The 27,967-nt window shown below is 40.4% G+C and overlaps 1 protein-coding gene across 1 annotated transcript; it reads left to right on the forward strand.

Moving 5' to 3' along the window:
* Positions 1–893: 893 nt before the first annotated feature.
* NUP88 (nucleoporin 88) lies at positions 894–27,386 on the forward strand. The gene is made up of 17 exons (XM_063457435.1): positions 894–1,161; positions 3,372–3,541; positions 5,866–5,991; positions 6,249–6,335; positions 15,768–15,941; positions 16,747–16,933; positions 17,106–17,253; positions 17,679–17,774; positions 17,884–17,974; positions 21,303–21,407; positions 21,874–22,032; positions 22,244–22,369; positions 22,977–23,042; positions 24,185–24,265; positions 24,735–24,861; positions 24,972–25,090; positions 27,021–27,386. Exons 1-17 carry the CDS (start codon positions 928–930, stop codon positions 27,082–27,084), a joined length of 2,160 nt encoding a protein of 719 aa, XP_063313505.1. The 5' UTR covers positions 894–927; the 3' UTR covers positions 27,085–27,386.
* Positions 27,387–27,967: the final 581 nt, after the last annotated feature.

Consider the following 27,967-nt stretch of genomic DNA (forward strand, 5'->3'; position numbering starts at 1 on the left):
CTACAGTTTCACAAACAGTTTTATTACTTACCCTAGGAGGTCACAGGTGACTCCTTTTACAATAACACTCCATGCACCATAACCACTAAAACATGTTGTAGTGGTTATGGTGCATGGAGTGTTATTTTAAAATTCAAGTGACAAAACTGAATCTGAGATATCTAATCTTGAAAGATTCTCTAAATCAGCTGACGTCGGCGGGGTAGGAGAGGTCACCAGTGCCGAGGGAGCCCGGCGCTGGATTAAGGTAAGTGGCTGAAGGGGTTCTAACCCCTTCCGCGCCGAGGGAGGGGGGGCACTCCAAGAGCCTATAGTGCCAGGAAAACATGTTATTTTTCCTGGCACTATAGGATCCCTTTAAGCTTCCTCATTATTCAAAGCAGCAGAGAAAGGTTGGGCTGCTGGGGGGCCTGTGTCTAGCATTAAAACATTATAGAGGAATGTCGCTAGTCCAGACACTATGACCACTTAAATTAAGTGAATTAGTTACAGTGCCTACAGTGTACCTTTCATTTTTAATTCTTGACAAGTAATTAATTTGCCAAAAATATTGAATAACCTAATGTATAATACAAAACCATGTAACTTTGTTTGTACTACAACATTTGACCTCTGAGACATGACCATTTCCAAATTAACTATAATTTATATGATTTCTTCTAATTTTTACTACATATATTTGTAAAAGAATTTGTACATCTGAAACTAAAATGAAAGGTGAAGACTCCATGGCAGCTGCAGCACCCATTGCCAAATAACACTGCATTGTGAAACCAACAGCTACACACAGGACAGCTGGCGGCCTCTACAAGTGACGTCATTCCGCGGCGCGGTCTGTGATTGGCTGAGGGCAGCTCGCCCTGCCATTGGCTGCCATTCCGCAGTTTCGTCACTAGCGGAGGACGGAGTGCAGTAGGAAGCGCGAACATGGCGTCAGAGGGAAACGTTGACCGGTGGCAGGCCGCATTGAGTGAGCATGGCCTGTTCTCCAGGCTGCGAGCGGCGGAGGAGAATGGCAAGGCCAGGAACCGGGCACACCTCAGAAACCTTATCTGCAGCGTGGACGGGGACCTGCTGGTGTGGGACCAGGAGGAGTGCTGCTTCTGGACTGTCAGACTGCGGGACCTGGGAACAGACTCCTCGGGGAGCAGGGGGGAGCAGGTGAGGGGGAGCATGTGACAGGGGAGGGGGAGCTGGGCAGAAGGAGGAGAGGGGGAGCATAGAGAGAGAAAGTGAAGGGGAGAATGTGACAAGGAACAGGGGAAAGTGAGCTGGGGAGAAGGAGCAGAGAGAGAATAAGTGAGGGGGAGAAGTAGCAGAGGGGGAGAGCTGGGGAGAAGGAACTGGGAAAGGGGGAGTGGGGAGAAGGAGCAGGGAGGGGAGAGCTGGGGAGAAGGAGCAGGGAGGGGAGAGCTGGGGAGAAGGAGCAGGGAGGGGAGAAGGAGCAGGGAGGGGAGAGCTGGGGAGAAGGAGCAGGGAGGGGAGAGCTGGGGAGAAGGAGCAGGGAGGGGGAGAGCTGGGGAGAAGGAGCAGGAAGGGGGAGAGCTGGGGAGAAGGAGCAGGAAGGGGGAGAGCTGGGGAGAAGGAGCAGGGAGGGGGAGAGCTGGGGAGAAGGAGCAGGGAGGGGGAGAGCTGGGGAGAAGGAGCAGGGAGGGGGAGAGCTGGGGAGAAGGAGCAGGGAGGGGGAGAGCTGGGGAGAAGGAGCAGGGAGGGGGAGAGCTGGGGAGAAGGAGCAGGGAGGGGGAGAGCTGGGGAGAAGGAGCGGGAGGGGGAGAGCTGGGGAGAAGGAGCAGGGAGGGGGAGAGCTGGGGAGAAGGAGCAGGGAGGGGGAGAGCTGGGGAGAAGGAGCAGGGAGGGGGAGAGCTGGGGAGAAGGAGCAGGGAGGGGGAGAGCTGGGGAGAAGGAGCAGGGAGGGGGAGAGCTGGGGAGAAGGAGCAGGGAGGGGGAGAGCTGGGGAGAAGGAGCAGGGAGGGGGAGAGCTGGGGAGAAGGAGCAGGGAGGGGGAGAAGGGGAGCTGGGGAGAAGGAGCAGGGAGGGAAGAGCTGGGATGGGGGAGCAAGTGAGAGGGTGCAGAGAAATGGGTTTCCATGATGTTCTGGTTTCATTTTTTTCCCCCATCAGCTTGTTTTCATGATTAATTATTTAATGGGAGCATGATTAATCTTCTCATTGATAGGGACAGGCTACAGTTAATCAGGAGCTTGTTCACTAATATAAGAACAGTTGAATATAATGTAAAGTTCTCATTTAAGGCCAAAGTAGCCTAACTGAAAGATCATATGACACTAAGAACTGGAAACCTATCTGACTTTTTTCCAGTTTGACTACTTTGGCTTCAATTTTTAACTTTACATATAATTCCCAACAATTCTAACTTTAGTGAATAACCCAAAATGGAAGATTGCACTTGAGTACAAACTTTGGAGTAAGCACCCACTGTTCAAGGAACACCCCATGCACAAATAACTACAGCTCTCGCTTTCTTTAGTTGTGGTAATGGTGCTTTGAATGTTTCCTTAATATACTTCTAGTGTGGCAACTCCATTATTTTGCAATAATATGCCTCTAAAGGCTGTCAGTCAGGCACTTCACACTAAAGACTTTTTAGTAATTTAAAGTCTTCACCTACAGAGTCATCACAACCACCACAATGACACTAAATGATGAGAATTTCTTGCAAATTTTAAAACCTAAAAATTCTTCAAGCTGACTTTGTTTTCACTTGGGCTCCTTTGGCCTTAAATCTAAAAAAATCAGTTTGAATTCCTGACAGTTCACATATCTGTGAATAATCCTGAAGTTATTCAGCAATTTGTAGTGAATAGAACACTGTATTGCAAAGCAGTTTGCAGTTCACTAGTCTGTATTTACTGGCTACACTGCACAGAGGAGGATAGCAGTCTCCTGCGTAATTTGTTACTAAGGCACTATATCTTATTTATTTATTTATTTATTATTGCCATTTATATAGCGCCAACAGATTCCGTAGCGCTTTACAATATTATGAGAGGGGGATTTAACTATAAATAGGACAATTACAAATAAACTTACAGGAACAATAGGTTGAAGAGGACCCTGCTCAAACGAGCTTACATTCTATAGGAAGTGGGGTGTAAAACACATTAGGACAGGAACACCCACAAATGTTGTATTCCGCCATTTGTGCGTGCTGTTTGTTGGTGTAGCCCTCGGAGTGATACACTCTAAGACTGTTTTTTTCTTTTTTGCTGTTTGATATATTTTTACACACCTACACATATTTTTTTTTAATAAATAATAATTATTTCTAATGTAAATTTTAAGTGTTTATTCATGATAATTTAGTATGTACACTTTCAGAAAACTCACTTTTTCCCCCCTAATTTTTATAGAAACTGATGTGCATAAATCCCCCACTCTTCGATGTCACTGATGTTCTGTTAAGCCCTACACATCATCATATTGCACTGATTGGAGCCAAAGGTGTGATGGTTCTTGAGATTCCTGAACGCTGGGGAAAGAACTCTGAATTTGAAGGTGGTAAAACCGTTGTAAACTGCAGGTGAATTACTATAATAAAAATAACTAGTATTTTTATATTGCGCCTTTCACAAATCTACAGATGTATAAAGGGAATCAATGGGATAAAAATTTACCGTTTTTAAATCTTTTTTTTTTTAATGTAAAAGAACATACAAAAATTATTTCCTTTTCGACATTGAATCTTTAATCACAGGTATGGATCTCCCCCAATTCCTAATGTGGGTCCCAAAAAAAACACAGTTGCTGAAAACGTCCTGCCCGGCTATACCTAACTTACTCCACATATGGGATCAATCTAGGCAGACATATGAGCTCAGTACACTTCCCACCCCTACTTCGCAATAATGAATTTCCACCTGGAATGAGAGCCAGGTATTACAAAGGAATAGTGGCTAAGGGACTCCAGAGATATGTCCACCTCTATGTTAACAAAGACATTGTCACATACGAACATCTGCGCTCCCTAGCTACGTTCCAGTCGAGAGATTAATTTCGATATCTCCAGGTCCGTTATTTTGCGCAGAGATTCATGCACCGGGCTTTAGAAAGATGACTTTCTTCAAAAAAAATATGCTTCAAAAAACAACCCAAACTAAATTAACCTCTCTATAACCATATCAGTGCTGATCTGTTATTTTGGTCTTAAATTTGAAATCCACATTGAGTTCCTAATAATTCTCACTTTAGTGAATAACATTGCAAGTGTCATTTAACAGGCAGACCCAACTGATGACTAAGAAGAGACTCGACAGTGATCTTTCCATAATTTGAGTCCCTGTCTAGCAGGTGTTTATGGCATTAGTATTTTATCTTTCAGCAGCTTTCCTATAACTTTCATATAGGAAAAGTGGAAGTGCTATACTAGTGGCAGCTATCAGTTTATCCAAAGCACAGTTTACAAATATTGTACCACGTTGTGTCTTGTTAAACTGAACCATAGCATGTTTGAGGCATGCCCATACCACACACACATCTTGGACACAATTTACACAGATAACCAAGAAAAAAACTAGAATTTCAGGTGCCTACATTAGAGCTGTAGTGAGTTGTCTTAAAGTGAACCTCTAGATTCAATAATGTGTGTATATACACTGAACAAAATGATAAACTCAACACTTTTTTGTTTTTGCCCCCATTTTTCATGAGCTGAACTTCAAGATCTAAGACTTTTTTTCTATGTATACAAAAGGCCTTTTTCTCTCAAATATCGTTCACAAATCTGTCTAAATCTGTTAGTAAGCACTTCTCCTTTGCCGACATAATCCATCCACCTCACAGGTGTGGCATATCAAGATGCTGATTAGACCGCATTATTATTGCACAGGTGTGCCTTAGACTGGCCACAGTAAAAGGCCACGCATATATTTGTGAGAAGTGTTGTTTTTTTTTTTTTTTGTAAAACACTTGTCACAAATATTTTCTTTGGTATGAAAAAAAACAAATGACCTTTCATCAGCTTCAGTACTCGCCTCTTCACCTAATCCACCCATTTTTGCCCAGCTCTTAGTTCCTTGTTATTGTTGGGTATTGTTCAATCTAACACTTAATGACAAATCTCCACTCCAAAGCTTTTCATAGAGATGAATAATTTACTGAAATATAGGAATTCTTATTAAAAAATAAAACCCCACAAAAAATCATGAACTATTTAGGATCAAGACCCATTTAGGGCCATGTTAGTTCAGCTGCCATTTCAAGTAAATTTTTGTGTCCATTAAATGGTGACATGCTCTACAAAGCCATTTTAGACTATAAAATGCTTATCATACATGATTAAGGCCTCCCGGCCGAAACATCGCATCTTTTGTTTTGTCTCCTGGACCATAATTAAATATACATTCTTCACTGTGCAGCCTGTGACTCTATTCTTCTTGATTTATATTGGGGGTTAGCAGAGCTCCGATGTATCAAGATAACAGTGTGTAGCACTCCACTACCTGGTAAAATGCTTACCATGTCTATTCAGCCACTGAATGAGGTTTTTTTAGGACGTGGTTTCCCCACTACCCAATTTAATTAATGTCTATTTTTACTCGCACCAGCCACAAACAAAATTACATTGAGCATTATAGGAGTCCAACAGGTAAGAAAGGTAACACATTGAACTCAAATTAATGGAACATAAATTCTCAACAGAATGACTTGTATTTTTTTTTTTTTTTGTCTCCCTACTAACTTTTGCACTTTAGAAAAGTAAAGGTAATTTGCTTTGACTTTTGACTGGTTGTTAGCCTACGAGATATACTTGCAAGTGTAACACTTGTGTTTCTAAAGTTGAATGTTAAGGTTTTTTATTTTGTGTTTGAATACTTTAATTTATGTATTTTTTTTTTTTTTCACCAGGACAATCCCAGTAGCAGAAAGAATTTTCACCTGTTCCACATCCCTAATTCTAAAGCAGGCAACCTGGTACCCTAATGAGGCACAGGAACCTCGTTTAATTTTACTTGCATCAGATAACACAATAAGGTAAATATGTAAATCATTATTATATCGCTAATGACATTTACTTAAAAACTTCAGTATTTATTTATATTTTGTGTGTTTTTCAATAAAACCTCATACGTTGCAGTTTGTTTACTAATCGCAAGATATTGGGCCAATAGTGGGTGTTTGTGGGAAACTAAAATTTGTTTTGTTGTAGCAGTTTACATAATTAATATGCCATGATTTTCGTAAGAATATCTTGACTGATATGTTGCATTTAAATATATCTTGTCTCGTAGAATATACAATTTTCAAGATCCTTTGACTCCTGAAAAGGTTATCATCCTCTCTAATTCTGATGAAGAATCTGACCTTCCATATAATGGGTATGCATACTTAAATGTACACTAAATCAACTGGTAAATGTGTTTGTAAGATTTGAATGTAAACATTTCAGTCATTTTTGATCCAGTCAGGTCAGCAACTACAGAGAAACCGTAAAAAAAAACAAAAAAACAATGTGAAAACGCGCTCAATGTGAAACAATTATATAAAAATGAAAACGAAAAATAGCTGCAAAGACTCCCTAGAAACTTTAATTTCTCTAAATGGTCGAATAATACCATAAAAAAACAAATAGGGGTGCTTTTCCCAAAATTGTACTTTTTAGTGTCCAAAATCTTCCAACATGCTGAAAACCATGTAAAAAAATAAATAAAATACACTATATAGTGCAAACAAGATGTGGTAACCTTATATGGATAAAAACATAAATACAAAGGTAAAATTGATGTAATCTACATATATAAATGTAGCAGACACAATCTCTAAAAAGAGTGTAACATGCACATTTAAACATTCACCAAAATAGAAAAAAAGAGTGCAGCACAAACAATTGCAAAAAGATTTATTTACAAGGACATTAAGTACAAACGTTTCAGGTTTTCCCCTTTGTCAATGCACGTTTCGGGACATGCATTGATAGAGGGGATAACCTATCAAATCTGTCAGCTCTCTTCTGTGAGCTCACACTGTAAGTCTCGCGAGAGCCGCGGCTCTCGCGAGACTTACACTGGGAGCTGACCGAGGTGCTGAACGGACGGCGCGGAGGAGGAGAGAGCTGACAGGAGCTGCAGGAAAGGTAAGTAACGCTCTCTGCAGCCCCCACAGCCCCAGTCTGTATTATGGCAATGTAAATTGCCATAATACAGACAATTGACTCGAGTATAAGCCGAGTTGGGGTTTTTCAGCACAAAAAATGTGCTGAAAAACTCGGCTTATACTCAAGTATATACGGTATATAGGAAAACAAGAAGAGAACGGAGTCTGTCCTGTAGTGTATAGGAATATACACCATATGTTCATGAAAAAACAGTTAAAAAGTCATATCTTTATTAAGTAACATAAACTGATTTATGTACAAGGGGGGGGAAAGGGGAGATAGGAGACAATGGGGTGCTAGGCACCTGAGTAAAAAAATAATAATAGAATAACACTACCTAACCCTAAAGGTATATGTACAGTACACTAATCTGTACTGTCCAGCACTAACGCCAACTCTAAATAATGACAGTGGCCGCCTGTATGGAGAAATAGTTAATAGTCGCAATACAGATGAGAGCACATCAGGTCTAGATTAACCCGTAAACCACCGCCTATCAGAGTACAGAGATATATGTAGTACTCTGACCCACAGTCCTGTAATCAACTCGAGGCTAAAATATCCGGGGTGTTGCTAGTAGGATCAGTATGTCAGTTACTGTCCAAAGGATGCAAACAGATTCCCGTGTACAGATTAGTAATGCTCGTGGAGAAATATATCCCCCTAGTGAGAGCCTAAAGTGGTTAGGCTGTTACACGGCTAGCCAGTATCAATTGTTGCAGAGAGTAACGGGGTCCATCTGTAACAAGACAAATGCTAAGTGCACAGCTATAATGACGAGAAGGTGTTGCTAATGGAATCAGTGCGTAGTGGGCACTGTCCAAGGTGCAAACAAGTTCCCGTGTAAAGTTTAGCTGTGCTGCTGGAGAAAAAGATCCCCACGATGGGTAGAACGATTGTCACTGAGTTAATACTGACCCCTAATGAGAGGTAGCAAGGTAGCAAGTTTCAGAGTCCTGTAATCATCTCTGGGCTAAAGTATATATATCGGGGGGTGTTGCTAGTGGGATCAGTATGTTAGTCACTGTCCTAAGATGCAAACAGATTCCCGTATACAGATTAGCAATGCTCGTGGAGAGAGATCCCACTTGTGAGAGCCTAAAGTGGAGAGAATGTTACAGTACACGCCTGCCGATACCAATTGTTGCAGAAAGTGACGGTGTCCGTCTGTAACAAAACAAATACTTTGTGCACGGCTACAATGACGAGAAGGTGTTGCTAGTGGAGTCAGTGCGAAGCACTGTCCAAGATGCAAACAAGTTCCCGTTATATTTGGCTGTGCTGCTGGAGATAAAGGTCCCCAGGATGGGTAGAGTAATTAACCCAGAATTAACACTGACCCCTTACAAATAAAGCAGGTTTAAGAGTGACCGGGTTCCCTCCTCCTAGGGGAAAACGATATGTAGAAAATACACTACAGTATTCTATAACCCCCAATCTATGCCTGTTTAGAATGTAGAGAATTGAATATCCCGGCTAATATAATCGAGCCAAGTAGAGGGTGAACCCAGTAACCCGTCCGGGTGATAAGTACAATAAACGTCTGACGGAAAGTCCCAAAAGGGGAATCCATATAGGTGTTAGGTAGTAGAAGCCCAACTGTACGGTCCAGTGGGGCGGGTGAAGGTCTCACCCGAGGTAAGTCCTAGGTCAGTTAAGATCTCGACAGAGTGGATATGATCTCCCAATTGTCTAGCCCGACGCGCGTTTCGCCTGAGTGTCTCAGGCTCGTCAGGGGAAAAGACTTCCCGGGTTGAGAAGTCTTAAATAGCCCACTCCGAAACCTCATTGGTTACAAGAGGCCTAAGGGGGAGGGGTTAGGAAACAGTGGCCGGAAAGGCTCAAAGTTCTTTGCCAGAACGCATTCAAAAATTCCAGAATGAGGTTCGAACACATTAGTGTATGATCAGGAAAAGAGGCTCCACTCCAAAATAGAGTGGAGGGGATTGGGTGAATGTGTCAGCCCAAATAGAAAACCCCTGTTATGGAAAGGAAACCATTCCAATATAGAAAGGAAATGTTAATAAGGATACTTCTAGTGACATCAATGGTAGTGACCTGTGAGGGTGTCATCCCTTAGGGGTTTGGAGTAACAGAGAGTCACTAAATTCAGATGGGGAAAGGGGGGGGGGAGAGTTACACATTCGCTGCTGGAAACACGTAGTAAGTCTACTACTCACAAGTTGTTAAGTCATTTAATTGGACTAAAACTTATATAGGGGTACCCTGGTGAGAGGGGTACCCTGATGAGAGAGGTGCAGGTTAGTAAATGCGTTAATAACAGTCTCAGAGGGTAAGAGAAATTCAGTTCTGTATGGGCACCAATTGTACACACGGGGTGCCAAATGCGAGGGTCCTACCATCGAAACGAGTACCCCTAAGGTAGATTGTCTGATGACTGGCACGGGTGGTTCCTTAGTGGATGAATGGGGTATAGTTGAATTCCTCGTTCAAGCCCAGTGGGGATAAGGTCTTGAACGAGAAGATCCATTGAGATTCTTTGCGTAGCAGAACTTTATTAAAATCTCCTTTCCTCGGATTCGGAAGTAATTTCTCGATGGCTTGGAAAGTTAGATTCTCCGGGTTGCCTCCATGAAAATTCTGGATGTGTCGCGCTACAGGGGTAGGTGTGATCGTATTCTTAACTGACGTTACATGTTGAAGAATTCTACGTTTAAACTGTTGGAACGTTTTTCCTATGTACTGCGTACCGCAACTGCAGGTGATCAAATAGATAATTCTTGTAGTGCTACAGTTCACCAGTGCATTGGTCTCAACGGAGATGTGGGTTTGTGTAGATATAACGTGTTTGGATGGTCGAATATAGCGGCAGGCTTTACAGTGTCCGCACCTGTAGGTCCCTTTTGTCCCTGTTAGCCAATTGGTGGCAAGTGGGGTGGTTGCCAAATGGCTGCGGACCAGTTGGTCTTGGAGATTCCTGGGCCTCCGAGCTGTCAGTGGCGGGTAATCAGGTAGTACCTTGGAGAGTACTGGATTGTGTAAAAGAATCGGCCAGTTAGTTTTGAGAATCTTTGACATGGGTGACCAGCCTTGGTCAAATGTGGCTATACAGCGAGGGGCCTTTTGTTCTTGTAATGGACTGTGGGATACCAATGTGGATTTCCTGTCCAATAGACACACACGATGGAAAGCTTTCTTCAAAACCCTATTAGGGTATCCAAGTTCCCTAAAGCGTAGTCTTAGCATTTGGCATTCGTCGAAAAATCTCTGGTCCACCGAGCAGTTCCGTCTAGTGCGTAGGTACTGACCGTACGGGATGGAGGCTTTTAATTTGAACGGATGATGGCTGTCCCAGTGAAGTAAGCTATTCGTTGAGGTAGCTTTTCTGAATAGCTCGGTTTGTATAGTGCCATCTAGTGATGGCAAGATTTTCAGGTCTAGGAAGACAAGTTCATGTTCGTCAATGACATACGTCAGTTTCAAGTTTATGTCATTGTCATTAAGTAGCTTGACAAACTCCTGGAACAGGGGGACGGATCCTGACCACATTAGTAGCATGTCATCTATATACCTATGCCAACTGATGATATAATCATGGAAGTGGCGGAACTGTGATGTCATGACAACACACTGCTCCCACCACCACAAGAATAGGTTGGCATAGGTAGGTGCACAGGCCGTCCCCATCGCAGTTCCAGAGACCTGTAGGAAGAATTGCCCGTTAAAGATGAAATAATTGTGAGTTAGGACGAATTCGAGGATGTTAAGAATAAAATTGGTCTGCCGGTCAGTGTATGCCGTGTTCTCCAAGAAATGCCTACAGGCCCTTAAGCCTTTGTCATGAGGAATATTAGTGTATAATGCCACAACATCAAGGCTTGCTAACTGTGTATAAGGTGGGACTGTTAGATCTTGAAGTTTTAACAGAGTGGATTTGGTGTCCTGTAGGTAAGATGGTAGTGTTACCACCAAAGGATGGAGGATCTTTTCAATGAACTTGCTAGGTGATTCTGTCAAGCAATTGTTGCCGGAGACAATGGGTCTACCCGGAGGGGGGCGAATGCCCTTGTGGATCTTTGGCAGGCAATAAAATGTTGCAATGGTTGGGTTTCTGTGTGGTAAAAGGAAACGGAACTCATCTTTATTAATTATTTGGTCATTCAAGGCGTCATTAAGAAGTTTGTCCAGCTCATTGGTGAAGGTCTTAGTGGGGTCAGAGGGTAGGGCCCTATAGTGAAGTGAATCATCAAGGTGTGCCATACACATCTCAACGTACTCTGGTCTGTTCATGAGGACTATGTTGCCCCCTTTGTCTGCGGGTTTAATAACCACCGTGGTCAGTTGTTTAAGGTCTTTTAATGCCTTACGTTCCATAAAGTTCAGGTTGTAGAGAACTGGAGCTTGGTATGGGGTAGCTTCTAATTCTTTTAATGACATTTGGATGAACAGATCCACGTGGGGTGTATCCACGAAGTTAGGGGTGAAATAACTTGAGGGTTTGAAGTCCGTCAGGGGTCTAGAAAGATCATTGTCAACTAGGAGAGAGTCTAAAGTTTTTGAGAGTTCGAAATCCTCCAGGGTAAGGCCCATTTCATTGGCAAGCAATTGGTCCTTTTTGGCATGGAGAATGTTAAGGGCTAATTTACGGCCAAATAAATTCACATCCTTTGACCAGTTGAATTTATCGCAGCTAGGGGTGGGTACAAAAGACAGCCCTCTATTGAGTAGCGTGAGGTGATGTTGTTCGAGGTGGAAGTCAGATAAATTAATTACTTTATTGGGCATTACTGTCTTTGGGACCGGTTCTGGTTCTTGTATCCCCACCGATCCCTGTCTCTCAGACGGCCCCGTTGTTGGCGGTACTGGTCCTGGTCTAAAAAAGGATTGAGTGAGGAGTTTGTAGATGTCTGAGGGTTGCTAATGTCTGTGGGTATGGGGATATCCAGAAATGAAACTATCTTGTCTGTAGCCTTAAGGATGCTTTTATTAGTAAGGTTCTTGTGAATACTTGTATCTCTGGGACGGTCCGTATTCCGGTTCAACGGGGACTTCCGTCTTTGTTCCAGGAGTTTGTCAAGCTACTTAATGACAATGACATAAACTTGAAACTGACGTATGTCATTGACGAACATGAACTTGTCTTCCTAGACCTAAAAATCTTGCTATCACTAGATGGCACTATACAAACCAAGCTATTCAGAAAAGCTACCTCAACGAATAGCTTACTTCACTGGGACAGCCATCATCCGTTCAAATTAAAAGCCTCCATCCCGTACGGTCAGTACCTACGCACTAGACGGAACTGCTCGGTGGACCAGAGATTTTTCGACGAATGCCAAATGCTAAGACTACGCTTTAGGGAACTTGGATACCCTAATAGGGTTTTGAAGAAAGCTTTCCATCGTGTGTGTCTATTGGACAGGAAATCCACATTGGTATCCCACAGTCCATTACAAGAACAAAAGGCCCCTCGCTGTATAGCCACATTTGACCAAGGCTGGTCACCCATGTCAAAGATTCTCAAAACTAACTGGCCGATTCTTTTACACAATCCAGTACTCTCCAAGGTACTACCTGATTACCCGCCACTGACAGCTCGGAGGCCCAGGAATCTCCAAGACCAACTGGTCCGCAGCCATTTGGCAACCACCCCACTTGCCACCAATTGGCTAACAGGGACAAAAGGGACCTACAGGTGCGGACACTGTAAAGCCTGCCGCTATATTCGACCATCCAAACACGTTATATCTACACAAACCCACATCTCCGTTGAGACCAATGCACTGGTGAACTGTAGCACTACAAGAATTATCTATTTGATCACCTGCAGTTGCGGTACGCAGTACATAGGAAAAACGTTCCAACAGTTTAAACGTAGAATTCTTCAACATGTAACGTCAGTTAAGAATACGATCACACCTACCCCTGTAGCGCGACACATCCAGAATTTTCATGGAGGCAACCCGGAGAATCTAACTTTCCAAGCCATCGAGAAATTACTTCCGAATCCGAGGAAAGGAGATTTTAATAAAGTTCTGCTACGCAAAGAATCTCAATGGATCTTCTCGTTCAAGACCTTATCCCCACTGGGCTTGAACGAGGAATTCAACTATACCCCATTCATCCACTAAGGAACCACCCGTGCCAGTCATCAGACAATCTACCTTAGGGGTACTCGTTTCGATGGTAGGACCCTCGCATTTGGCACCCCGTGTGTACAATTGGTGCCCATACAGAACTGAATTTCTCTTACCCTCTGAGACTGTTATTAACGCATTTACTAACCTGCACCTCTCTCATCAGGGTACCCCTCTCACCAGGGTACCCCTATATAAGTTTTAGTCCAATTAAATGACTTAACAACTTGTGAGTAGTAGACTTACTACGTGTTTCCAGCAGCGAATGTGTAACTCTCCCCCCCCCCTTTCCCCATCTGAATTTAGTGACTCTCTGTTACTCCAAACCCCTAAGGGATGACACCCTCACAGGTCACTACCATTGATGTCACTAGAAGTATCCTTATTAACATTTCCTTTCTATATTGGAATGGTTTCCTTTCCATAACAGGGGTTTTCTATTTGGGCTGACACATTCACCCAATCCCCTCCACTCTATTTTGGAGTGGAGCCTCTTTTCCTGATCATACACTAATGTGTTCGAACCTCATTCTGGAATTTTTGAATGCGTTCTGGCAAAGAACTTTGAGCCTTTCCGGCCACTGTTTCCTAACCCCTCCCCCTTAGGCCTCTTGTAACCAATGAGGTTTCGGAGTGGGCTATTTAAGACTTCTCAACCCGGGAAGTCTTTTCCCCTGACGAGCCTGAGACACTCAGGCGAAACGCGCGTCGGGCTAGACAATTGGGAGATCATATCCACTCTGTCGAGATCTTAACTGACCTAGGACTTACCTCGGGTGAGACCTTCACCCGCCCCACTGGACCGTACAGTTGGGCTTCTACTACCTAACACCTATATGGATTCCCCTTTTGGGACTTTCCGTCAGACGTTTATTGTACTTATCACCCGGACGGGTTACTGGGTTCACCCTCTACTTGGCTCGATTATATTAGCCGGGATATTCAATTCTCTACATTCTAAACAGGCATAGATTGGGGGTTATAGAATACTGTAGTGTATTTTCTACATATCGTTTTCCCCTAGGAGGAGGGAACCCGGTCACTCTTAAACCTGCTTTATTTGTAAGGGGTCAGTGTTAATTCTGGGTTAATTACTCTACCCATCCTGGGGACCTTTATCTCCAGCAGCACAGCCAAATATAACACGGGAACTTGTTTGCATCTTGGACAGTGCTTCGCACTGACTCCACTAGCAACACCTTCTCGTCATTGTAGCCGTGCACAAAGTATTTGTTTTGTTACAGACGGACACCGTCACTTTCTGCAACAATTGGTATCGGCAGGCGTGTACTGTAACATTCTCTCCACTTTAGGCTCTCACAAGTGGGATCTCTCTCCACGAGCATTGCTAATCTGTATACGGGAATCTGTTTGCATCTTAGGACAGTGACTAACATACTGATCCCACTAGCAACACCCCCCGATATATATACTTTAGCCCAGAGATGATTACAGGACTCTGAAACTTGCTACCTCTCATTAGGGGTCAGTATTAACTCAGTGACAATCGTTCTACCCATCGTGGGGATCTTTTTCTCCAGCAGCACAGCTAAACTTTACACGGGAACTTGTTTGCACCTTGGACAGTGCCCACTACGCACTGATTCCATTAGCAACACCTTCTCGTCATTATAGCTGTGCACTTAGCATTTGTCTTGTTACAGATGGACCCCGTTACTCTCTGCAACAATTGATACTGGCTAGCCGTGTAACAGCCTAACCACTTTAGGCTCTCACTAGGGGGATATATTTCTCCACGAGCATTACTAATCTGTACACGGGAATCTGTTTGCATCCTTTGGACAGTAACTGACATACTGATCCTACTAGCAACACCCCGGATATTTTAGCCTCGAGTTGATTACAGGACTGTGGGTCAGAGTACTACATATATCTCTGTACTCTGATAGGCGGTGGTTTACGGGTTAATCTAGACCTGATGTGCTCTCATCTGTATTGCGACTATTAACTATTTCTCCATACAGGCGGCCACTGTCATTATTTAGAGTTAGCGTCAGTGCTGGACAGTACAGATTAGTGTACTGTACATATACCTTTAGGGTTAGGTAGTGTTATTCTATTGTTATTATTTTTTTACTCAGGTGCCTAGCACCCCATTGTCTCCTATCTCCCCTTTCCCCCCCCCCCTTGTACATAAATCAGTTTATGTTACTTAATAAAGATATGACTTTTTAACTGTTTTTTCATGAACATATGGTGTATATTCCTATACACTACAGGACAGACTCCGTTCTCTTCTTGTTTTCCTCCTCACTACGTAGGGTTACCCCCTGTTCTGTCCTTTGGGACCAATTATTCGGCCACTCTCCTCTATATGTATACGGTATATAGGTTTTTTTCACCTGAATATTGGGAAAAGTCACATGTTTCTAGTTTCATGTTTTTAATGTTCATTTGTATAGGATATCCTTGTATTTGTAAACTGAAATCCTTTGTTGGCAATTCTGTTTTTATTCCTCCTATGTTTTGGATCAATATTTAAAGAAAATGTGTTATCGTGTAGACGAAAAGCTTAAATAATGAGTTTCTTTTTGCAGGCGATCTTACAAAGCTTCTCTTGGAGAAACTGCAGTTGCCTTTGATTTTGGCCCACCAACATCAGTTTCTAAGGCCTTTGGTCTAAAAAGCAAACAGGAAACTCTGGCTTACCCACTGTACATCCTTTATGAAAATGGAGAGACCTTCTTGCTGTACATGGACTTACAGAATAGGTAGGATATAATATTCTACAGATGTATGTGAAAGCCATTCTGGTCAGTGCTGTCCATTTTATTAGAGCATTTGTATAAATTAGACGCAGGGTTTTTTGTTATTAAATTAATAGAGAGAAGTTTAAACCGTAAGCGCCATAAATAATTTGCATTATTGTAAAACAATTTCTTCTGCTAAGCACAGACCACTAGGGCCATCAATCATGCAGCCCAAAACACTTTGTTTTGGTTTGTTCATATACATTTTGTTGTCATGAGTTGAAAGCCGTGTGCAGTCCATGGCTAAGCCAATGCTAAAATGCAGCCATGTTTACTGAATAGTAACTCTGGCTGTGTATAAACTGATAGCGGCTACATTATAGCTGCTATCTGTTTAAAGTGCAGTTCCTATGTGATTATTTGAACTGCTTTGTGTTGATAAACTACTTATCTCATGTTTTCTTGCTAATTTTTAAATTATGGATTACGATCTGCCTCATAGACCATAATAAGACTGATTGGAGTATCTGGTGGAATCTGCCTGCAGCCGGCATATTAAAAATATATGTGACTCATTTGATATAACTTATTTACCAATAAATTGTTTGCATTATCTATATAATGAAACAAAATTATGAATAGACAGCCCTTTCGTATAATAAAGGATATGCTGGAAATATGAAGATAAGTATTAATTTAAACACATGTTAACTGGTGGGATATTATCAAAAGTCTCTTATTTCTAGAAATATTTTTTGTTGGTAGACTAGATGCATATATTCTTTTTTTTTTTATAATAAGGCCATCTATCCATTTTCTATTCCAGTGCTACTAATGTTGGCAAACTGCTGGGCCCACTTCCTATGCATCCCGCGGCTGAAGATAACTATGGCTATGATGCCTGTGCTGTACTTTGCTTACCCTGTGTACCCAACATATTGGTCATTGCCACAGAATCAGGACTCCTCTACCACTGTCTGGTGCTGGAAGGGGAAGAAGATGATGATCAGATGGTATGAAAAAAAAAATCCCACCTAACTTAATCAGTTTGCTAATTTATTATTATTTTTTTTTTTACTTCCTAAACTGCAAATTGTGCTAAATAGCATTGTATTGGGGCTTACACTTTAAACAAATTATATTGATAAGAAGTTACATCAGTACTCTCTCTAAACTTCCTTGCAGTTGGAAAAGTCGTGGAATTCCAGCTCAGACCTGATCCCCTCACTGTATGTGTTTGAATGTGTTGAACTAGAGTTGGCATTGAAGCTTCCAACAAATCAGGAGGAGTCAACTGAATCAGACTTTGCGTGTCCTATCAAACTACACAGAGGTAGATATTCTAATTATAACAGTTATAATCAATTTGTATAAACAGGCATAGAACACTGTATTGAAGGCCTTTCCAAAAAAAAAAACTTAAATGGTGAAACATACAAATGTGGAAAAATGTGGCGTTTGCACACTGTAGAGGAAATATGATGTACATTTTCATCCTAAAACAGATTTTTGGTATAATTAATTTAAAACACACACACATACTCTCACACGTGATTGGTGCATGTATCAAATGTTTTACTGCACCTATCCCATATTTACTTTTATGTTCTATTGGATAGTTTACATATTTGGCTCCGTAGTTTAATTTTTTATATTTGGGTTTTGCACTTGGTCTTTTAGAACTGCTTTTAAAAAAAAATAATATATATATATATATATATATATTAATATTAACATACTCTCTATTTCCATTTCTAGATGTTAGCTTATCCCAGTACCACTGCACTCACATGGCAGGTGTTCACAGTGTAGCACTGACCTGGCTTAGCAAACTGCAGAAATTTCTCAGTGGAGGTGAGTTTATTTATACCTGCTCTGCCACAGATGGGAACAAATGCCACAGTACCTCTTTTTAATCTGCTAAATGTAAAACTTTTTTCTTTCCTCTCCCCCTGCCCCCCAGGAGAGGAAGAAAGGGATAGTTTACAAGACCTGGCAGCAGAACAAAAGTCTCTCGTGGAGCATATTCTATGTACCAAGCCACTACCCTGCAGGTAATTGCAGATTAAACTCCATGCTGTCCACATTCTATTAAAGGTGCACTCTAAATACCTTACAAAAACTTTAGGTTAATTAAGTGGTTTTGGTGTTTAGATCATCTTCTGTTATCAGGGATGAACTAGACTATAACCTCTTTTCGGGACACTCATTTAGGTGTGGATCTGAAAAAATGACGGTACCCATAAATAAATTGAGGATACGGTTCTGGAGTGAAAGTAAAAACTGTATTTGGTAAATGCTTAACTTTTTATTTATTTAATATTTTTGCAGTGCATACGGTAAGGTATCCCAACGGCAGTCCTCTGGCTTCTTATCTTGCTTAACAAACAGTGTATTAGAGTAACATGCACTATTTTATAGTATAAGAAACACGCTTAAGGTTGCATATTGTTGGAAACATTATCAAAGTAGGTCAGTCAAGCTTTGTTTGTAAGGGTAGTTTAAACATGGTAGATGATGTGTAGTTAGGGGTGGGGGGGAGTTGCAGGGTACCTGCCCTATTGTATATGCCACTGTGCCTCTCAGAGCTGGGAGGTCGTCCACCCTGCCCGTCGGTCAGCGGGCCGCATGGCTCAGAGTGTGCCGCTTGTTGGCTTCGGTCAAGCTTCTGCCCTCGGTAGTTGCTCGGTGCAGAGGTAGGTAAGGCTTTAGCTGGGTTTTGTCTTGAGTTTAATAAGGCTGAAAGTAGCTTAACTTTTAAGCTTCTATGGTCCTAGTGAAAATGACCAACCTTTATGGTGGAAACACCAAATTTGAACAAGAAAAAAGGAACAAATATTATACCACTAGAGAATGAAAATTTAATTATTTACACATTTGAGATTCCACCTTAACAAAGTGTTTGTGTTCAAAGTAACTCAACAAAAAATTGTGCAAATGTAAATCTGCAATCCTATGTGTGCACTTTTATTTTTCTATACAACCCTGAAATACTCAGCGTTTTGAAACATTTGTGCAGGTACACTTTTCCTGGCACTATAGTTACCTACAGGGATCCCCTTCTTTGCACCCCCAAGTGCCCCACACGCATTAGGATTCCCTATAGAAAAGCATTGTTTCAATGCTTTCCTATGGGCATTTGATTGACGCTGTATGTCCTTGTGCACAGTGTGAGGACGTCCAGCGTCATTTAGGTGACTTTTGGTCGCCTAACCACCCGAAAGTCCCTCTAGTGGCTGTCTGGTAGACAGCTACTAGAGGTGAAGTTAAGCCTGATAGGTAATTATTGCAGTTCCTCAGAAACTGCAGTAATTACCACTGTAGGGTTAAGGAACATGGGACATTGCACTCAGACCATTTCAATGAGCTGAAGTGGTCTGGGTGTCTATAGTGTCCCTTTAGCAAGTCTTACCCTGATAACTTTTTAAAGTTAAAGGAACACTCTGGGTACCATTATACCTTCATCAGATTTAAGTTATGATGCGAGGAGATCCCCAGATTTCACCTTATCTCAAGAGGTTACTGTTAAAATGAATGGTTTAACGCCAAAGTCCTGGATCTGTCACCCAGTTACTCTGCCCTGCTATTTCCACTGCAACCTGAGGTTTGAATCTGGTTGGAAGTTGCTGATAAGTTGAATTCAGCTGATGCTTTTAGCCATTTCTTAGCTCCCTATTCCCAAAAAGGCGTGAGAAAAATACGTTATATGTTACTCATGCCATTTGAATAAAAGTGAAAGGGAGCCGCTGAAAGCATCAGCTGATGCTTTCAGCTCATCAGTGACTGCTAGTCCAATGCTTCCTTATTCAAGTTCTAGGACAGTGGTGAAAATGGTTTGGCAGAACAATCAGGCAACAGATTCATGGCTTAAGGGTACCTCCTTGAACCATAACCACTTAATTCTGATGAAGTTATGTTACCTGGAGTATTCCTTTTACAGGTAGACTATAGTCACACCCAAACCATTTCATCCAAGTGAAACATTGCAGTTTTAGTTACTAGACAGCCACTAGAGACTCTTAACACTGTACTGACAGAATAAAACTCGTGACGCGAAAGCCCCATTGGAAAGTATTCCTTGTTTTCATATGGGAAAGTTTACACCCGTGTGTCACTTGCCATGCATGTGGTGCCAGATGCTCCTGTATGAGGAGCATTGAATTGGACATCAAAAGAGGAGGCTGTGCCGAGGGAGCCTTGGTGCTGGAAAAAATTAAGTAACATAGAAACATAGAATGTGACGGCAGATAAGAACCATTCGGCCCATCTAGTTGCTGAAAAAACAGTAGCGACAGGAACACTATAGCATTAGGAATACAGATTTGTATTCAGAATGCTATAGTGTTCTTTTCAAATTTTGTCACCCCAAGCACCATGACTACTTTAGTGTTTTGAAGTGGTCACAGTGCCTGGAGTCTGTATGTGTGGTGTTTAGCTTTGAAATGCTGCATATAAGTTTAACTCCTTTGCTGCTAGAGACCACCCCTGGTAGTGTCATTGGGCATCATTAGCCAGCCTAAAGAAGAGTTCTGTGGTGGCTAATGTCAATTCTGTGCATATTACTATGCGCATAATGACATCTGGTTTCTGCAGAGCTCCAGAAGCCAAATGTCAGTCACACCATCTATTTATGGGCGGAGGGCATAAGCTGACTGCTCTCAGTCAATTAATGGCTAATGAGATCAACTTCTGACTTCTGCAGCTTTACAGGAGCCGAAGGTCATCACTGGCCACTGGAGGACAGTTGTCGCTTGGTGGGGACCCAGATAAGAGGGAAAACTGTTCGCCCTATTACTAGAAAATGGTGCCAGGGCATCATAACCACTGTAGAGGTATATTTGTATATATATTTCTATTATTTGAATGCTACGATATATATATATATATATACATTATTTATGATCTAATTTACATATATTTAGCCAGCCTGTTTCCATACTGTTTGGTCTCAGAAGGATGACTACTCTGGGTCCCTAGCTGCAGCAGCTGCTCGCTACGCATGATGGGAGTCTGGTGCTGGTCCAGGCCTCTCTGCCTTTAGATGCGGCTCTCTGTATGCTGGGATGAAGTGCTGTGTACTCACTTCCTCCCTGCACTGTGACCAAACTGCAGCTCTATTAGGTGCCTGGTTTGGTGTGCTGTTCAGAGATGCACAATGTGTGACCCCTAAGCTTGTGGCCCTGATGCATCTGCATTAAACATGTTTGGATAATTATGGTAACAATATAGCTAAATATTTTTTTTGTAGAGAGTTTATTATGTTAACTGGATAGGTTTTACAGTTCTATCATGTATAGCATTTCTTAATATTTTTGTTTTGTTGTCCAGTCACTTAACAGATTTTTTTTTTTTTTTTTCTGTTTTTGTTTTGTTTAAATTCAGAGAACCTTCTCCAATTCAAGGATTTTGGATTATATCTGACTTTTCGCTTGGAACATCAATGATCTGCATAACATGTGGCTTTGAATGCATCACTAGACCACTGCTGTATGTATATCTTTTAGTAATATTGATGGGTGTGGGATAAACGTATATTGGTATACATTTCATATAAAGTTTGAATTGGGAATATGTTATTGAATTAAGTCACACTTAAGTGTGTGTGCGTGTATACTTCTAGATCCTCTCATCATAATTTTCCCATAAATTGTGAATTGTGTGGAATGAGAAAATGAAAGGTTTGAAATGAAACTCTTTGACTCTTGAAAACTGTTAAAAGAATAGCTCTGTATAATTATAAAATAGGTGTGTGGATGCGCGCGCATGTATGTATGTGTATATAATTTTGTATGTGTATATATAATAAAATAAAAGCCAGTTTGGGTCTTACAAACCTAGTCATTAAGTTCCATCTTTGCATGTTTCAGTTGGGGAGTTCTTGGTTTGTTTTTCCTCCTCCCTCCCTTTTAGAAACTTGTAATAAAATCTTTTTTTTTTTTTTCTTCTCTTCCAGTACAAATGCCCATCCACCATCTCCCCCACTTCTCCACTCTCAGGTTGGCAGTAGTGCCACAACGTCCATGCCATGTTCTGCAGCAGATGCCAGGGAGTCCTTTGAAATTCACATTCAAGGCATTTTGAGCCGTAAAGCTACAAACCCATTGCTTCTAAAGTAAGTACAATGTATACATGAAACTTGTATTTGTTTTTGGCATAAGGGCACAAGAAATAATAGAACAGTATATATTTTTCTATCATAATTTATTAGGGCTCTATATTAGTGTGTGTGGGTAGTAATCTGCTATTTGAGTAATGTCTTTTGTTAGATAGTTGTATATTTATTTGTAATGTGTATTAAGGGAATTTGCATGCAATCTTTGTAGCTCCTCAAATAAAGACAAATCTCCTTCACCTGAGGAATGTCTCCAGCTGGTGAGCAGAGCTACCCAAGTGTTTCGGGAAGAATATGCACTGAAACAAGATCTAGCCAAGGAAGAGATACAAAGACGGTAATGATCCTTTTTGTTCTGTTATTGTACATATTTTGTTTGTGCATATTTTGAATCTGGCTCTCTTCTCTGGGTAATGTATTTGTTTATCATTTTTGTTTTCCCTCAGGCACGTAACATACCCCATTAAATACAGCAGCCTGATTTAACTGCTTTGTAACATCGTCCTAAGCAAATAATCAGATAATGATTGTTCAAAGTGTCATATTTATCTTGTTTTTAATTAACCTAATGTGGCCCTAGACTTAATCTTTTTGGATAAGCTTTTCAAATGATTTAATATTGTGATATATTTATACATTAAATTTTTGTATATGTTAGGATTTTGAATTTTTTTTTTTTTTAAGTTTATCAAAAAATATTAAATAATTTGAAGATTATGCAAATATATTACCTTGAGGGTGTAGAATAAAATACTATCACACTAGCAGTAGTTCCTATGCATTTCCATAAGACGTTGACTAGTAATAAAATCATATCAATTAGATGTTTGTGTAGACCTAGACCAGAGTAAATTAACTTATTTTTGGAGTAACATACATCAGTGCACTATAAACGTTTTAAAATGTATTTTTTTACTCTCTCTTTTTTTATTTTTTTATTTTAGAGTGAAGATGTTGATGGTGCAAAAAGAGAAACAACTTAAAGATCTGTGGTACTGTAAAGAGGAAAGGTAATTTTATTTATTTTTTATTTGATTTGTTATTCGTGTTAAAAATATTGGTAATTCATTAGTAGTGGCAGTTTGTTGTTATGGCATAAGACAGTGATCGCTAAAAGTTGACTACATTTGTCAAGATTCTCAGCTGGGAATCTGATGTGCCAACATTAAACAATGTCTTGTAAATTAAGTCAGTTTTTCTTCTGCGGTGTCCAGTTATTTTACCATAGAATATATCATATTATAATTGGTGCTTATTACGTAGCAAATGTGTCCTTAATACAACCTAGTGGCAACACTTTGGTAAGAACTAGAGGGAAAGGACAGTGACAATGGCTGATCTTGACAGGCACAATCTGTATTGTAGGCACTATTAAGATGAATGCATTATATTGAATGCCTCCTTGAGTTTGGATACATATCACTATGTCAGAGCTTTTTGATGAATTGTACCCACCTGGGTAGTACACTATACAATTTATATAGTGTCAACATATTTCGCAGAGCTGTAAAATAGGTAATCAAGACAAACAATTTTGTCAATTTTATTAGAACCAGGAACTACACAGCAACGTTTCAACCCCTTAGGACCTTTGTAAAGTGCCTGGATTATTTTCTACAATTAATAATTTTACATTTGGTCCATTCTGGTACTGGGACTTGTCCATTGGAGCACCCTGGATTCCTTGATGAAGGGTTCAGTGCACTTCCACTATTTCTTTAAAACAATTTTTCAAAACATGTTTGACATATGGGAACAGTAGGTTACGATGCCCTTCAAATTCCATTGAGTTTAATGGATTGAAAACTTGCTCTTTTTGTGCTTGATCACTGGGTAACTCGTGCAAAAGAACACTTTTTAATGTTTCCAATATTTATAATTACAATTGCACAAAATATATTGGGGAAGGAGGGAGTCTCACACTGACATTATATGTAAAAATACTTGTGTTCTGATATTTGTGCATGAGGTACAGTTAATAAAATATATTTTGAACATGTTTAAGAAAATAAATAAAATAGTATTATAACAATTACCTTTTTGGTGCAAATTTTCCTGTTGCCCACTTTGAAGAGTATGAATGCATATGAATTTTGTGGTTATCTTGTATGAAACTGACATTTTATACTAACTGCTTACTTTCTGCTTCTAGGAAAAGACTTAAAGATATGGCTGAACGTCTTGCTGAGAAGTTTGAAGAAGCCAAGGAGAAACAAGATGATTTACTTAATAGGTTGGTGGACTAATGGTTATATTGCAAACCTGCAGCAAGCTTAACCCCTTAAGGACACATGACGTGTCTGACACGTCATGATTCCCTTTTATTCCAGAAGTTTGGTCCTTAAGGGGTTAAAGGGACACTGGAGTCACCGGAACAACTGCAGCTTGATGTAATTGTTCTGGTGAGCATAGTCAGTCCCTAATAAACACTACCTTTTTCATAAAAGCCTAGGGACACCTTTAGTGACCACTTCTAAGATGACCACTGGAGGTGCTTCCGGGGGCAGACGTTAAGTATCTCCCTGCTCTGCGTGTAAAAAATAAATCGGTTTATAAACATACAGTACATATGATAATGCAGTGTACAACATGGTTGTATTTTTATTTTATTTGTAAGAAGATGCAATCATAAGTAGGATATTTATATATATATATATATATATATATATACATATATTTTTTTTTTCCCTTTTGTTAAATAGATTTAAAAAGGTATTGCATACTTTCCACACTCAACTCCCAGTGTTGTCCGACAGTGAGCGAGATACAAAGAAAGAATTGCAGTCCACTAATGAACAGCTGCAGTACTTGAGCAATGCTATTAAACAGGTATTTGGTTTGTTCAAATCTAATGTTATGCATGACTTAATTTGATCTTGTTTCAATTCCCTGGTACACAGTGCATGCATTATCAAGATTTGTCTGTTCTTCTCAAACAGGTCAAGATGAAAATGTCTTATCAGGAGAAACAGATGGAAAATAAGAATAGCCCAAGGAAATCCAGCTTTGCTCTTAATGAAAGTCAAAGAAAAAATATTCAGTCTGTGCTAAAAGAAGAGTAAGTAATGTGTTCACCCAGTTTTTACAAACGGTTTACTTATGGTGCAGCATTTGATTGGCACAGCATGGCATTTTGCCATGCATGTGCACTAGCCTCACTGTTTCTCTATGGGGAACACTGGATTTGAGAGAGCAGCAGAAAGTAGATGGCGAGGGCTGAAAGGCAAGTTAAGGCAAACACTCACAGGCACAGTGGGGAGGGACGTAGGTAGATTTTAACGATAGTGTTAGGAATACATGTTTGTATTCCTAACGCTATAATTTTCCTTTAATTCCATAATCTGTATTTTACTCTAACTGTTCTTGGAGGATGAAATGCCTTTGAAGATGTCTGTGCCAGCTGGACACCAATTCAGATAAGGATAGCTTCCCTGGGCATCTGCACTTCAAATGTTAATGTCACATTCCTTGAAGGTGATAAAGGTGCTTTTAAAACAAACCTTGACTACATAATCTAGAATTATTTATTAACTCAATTATATGATTTTATGGCTGACCCAGAAAAAAGTACTTTAAAAGTAAAACTATTTCATTGGTTTTTAAAGCAAGGAAGTGTGCTGTCAGTTTCAATCCTGGTCCTTGGTTTCCAAATGAGATGCAAAAGTTGCTCTCATCAGAAAAGAGGACTTTGGACCACTGAGCAACAGACCAGGTCTGTTTTTCTTTAGCCCAGGTAAGACGCTTCTGGCGTTTTGTTGTTCAGGAGCGGCTTGACAAGAGGAATACGACATCTGAAGCCCATGTCCAGGATCCGTCTGTGTGTGGTGGCTCTTGATGCACTAACTCCAGCCTCAATCCACTCCTTGTGAAAGACCCCAACATTTTTGAATGGCCTTTTCCTGACAATCCTCTCCAGGCTGCGGTCATCCCTGCTGCTTGTGCACCTTTTTCTTCCACCCATTTCCTTTCCACATAACTTTCTATTAATGTGCTTTGATACAGCACTTTGGGAACATCCAACTTCCTTCGCAATTACCTTTTGCAGATTTCCCTCCTTATGGAGGCTGTCAATTATGGTTCTCTGCACAACTGTCAGGTCAACAGTCTTCCCCCATGATTGTGATTCCTACTGAACCAGGCTGATAGACCATTTAAAGGATCAGAAACCCTTTGCAGGTGTTATGGCTTACTTAACTGATTAAAGTTGGACACTGTGAGCCTAGAATATTGCACCTTTTCACAATATTCTAATTTACTGAGATTGTTGATTTGGGGTTTTCATGAACTGTAAGCCAAAATCATCGCACTTATGACAAATCACGGCTTGAACTATCTTGCTTTGCATGTAATGTGTCTATCTCAAATATTAGTTTCCCCTTTTACGTTGCATTACTGAAATAAATGAACTTTTGCACGATATTCTAATTTTTCGAGCATCACCTGTAGTTTCCAAGTCCAGTTTCTTTAAATATTTGGTTTTCTGTGCAAAGGTATTTGCCTAAATATCAGGGGGTTGTGCCCAGATGGACTTTTAACAAAGATCCCCTGACCAGCAAACATCTAATAGAATCTCTCAGCTAATATAGGTTCCACCATAATTTTTTTTTTTTTTTTATGGTTGACCTCCTCAGCATACACTCATGTAAGATGTTGAGTAAATTAAAAACACCCACACTCCAGATAATTTATAGGGCAAGTAACATGCAAAAACAGTTCTTCTTTATGGTTTTAGATTATTTTCTCCAAGTGTATTAGCTGGCACACCTCTTAATCCCTTCTCACCATCCATTTCACGTGCAGGAAAACTGTGCATCTGGCATCATGTAAAAGGGAATCCTTGTTCAGATGCCTGCATATGTTTTGTAAGGTGAAAAAAATACTTTATGACTTTAGAATCCTCTTCACAAGAACCAAGATTAATTCAATAATTTTTCCAACCTGAATTGCTTCCGTTCTATTGTAACAGATTTTTTTTCTTCTCTTTGTAGGGGTGAAAATATTCAAGCAATGGTGAAGCAGATAAATGACATCCGAAACTATGTGAATTTCTAATCAAGAAATGCAGGACATTGTTTACACATTATTATTGCATCAGACGATGTTTATTGAAGACACCATTTCGCCAATGCGGCCATAACCAACAGGAAATATGGACTAACAAATGACTGTTGTATATAAAAAGACAGATCTGGATATGATTTGGAAAACTAGTTCTTCTGAGCTTAAAATAACATTTATGTAAAAATGCATATTGGTCACTTGATTTTGTAAAAGGAAACATGCAATTGTATTCTTGTTTTTATTAATGGGACTGTCCAATTTAATTGTCCATAAAACCAAGATTCTAAATATTACACTATTTTTTTTTAGTTTGTAGCTAGAACAACTATTTTGTTGAGTAAATGTATTCTTAGACAGGCTTGAATAGAACAACTCTTACTGCGGTAAGACTATACAGCTGGGAAGGAAACCTGAGGAAGAAAGAATTTGTCCCTAGCTGTTTTACATAGAGTACAATTTCACTTTGCTATGGGACATAATTTAACTAGTCATTTTTCACCTGTCTCTCCTACTTCATGTATTGGGCATCACTGACTGCACATTCTTCCGAGAATCAAATTGGCATTACCTTATTTGCTGTGGTTTCCTTTTGTGGCTGTTTCACAATGGGTTAATCCTCCTTGCAAACAGAGTGGCTGCGAGCTCTACAATAATCATTCAATAATTTTTTTTTTTTTATTATACACATATCAAACACCATTATCATATTATAAACCATACTACAAATAAGCTACATGTGCAAAATATAATTACATACCCCTTTGTAAACTGACTTCTCCTTGACAAGAAATTGTCAACAGCAAACCAAAAAGATCAGGAGTGCATGTGCAGAGGGGGGTTCAGGTATGACACTGTAGGAACAAATTTCAACGCA

Source organism: Pelobates fuscus, chromosome 1, assembly GCF_036172605.1.
Source record: "Pelobates fuscus isolate aPelFus1 chromosome 1, aPelFus1.pri, whole genome shotgun sequence".
Classification (NCBI taxonomy): Eukaryota; Metazoa; Chordata; class Amphibia; order Anura; family Pelobatidae; genus Pelobates; species Pelobates fuscus.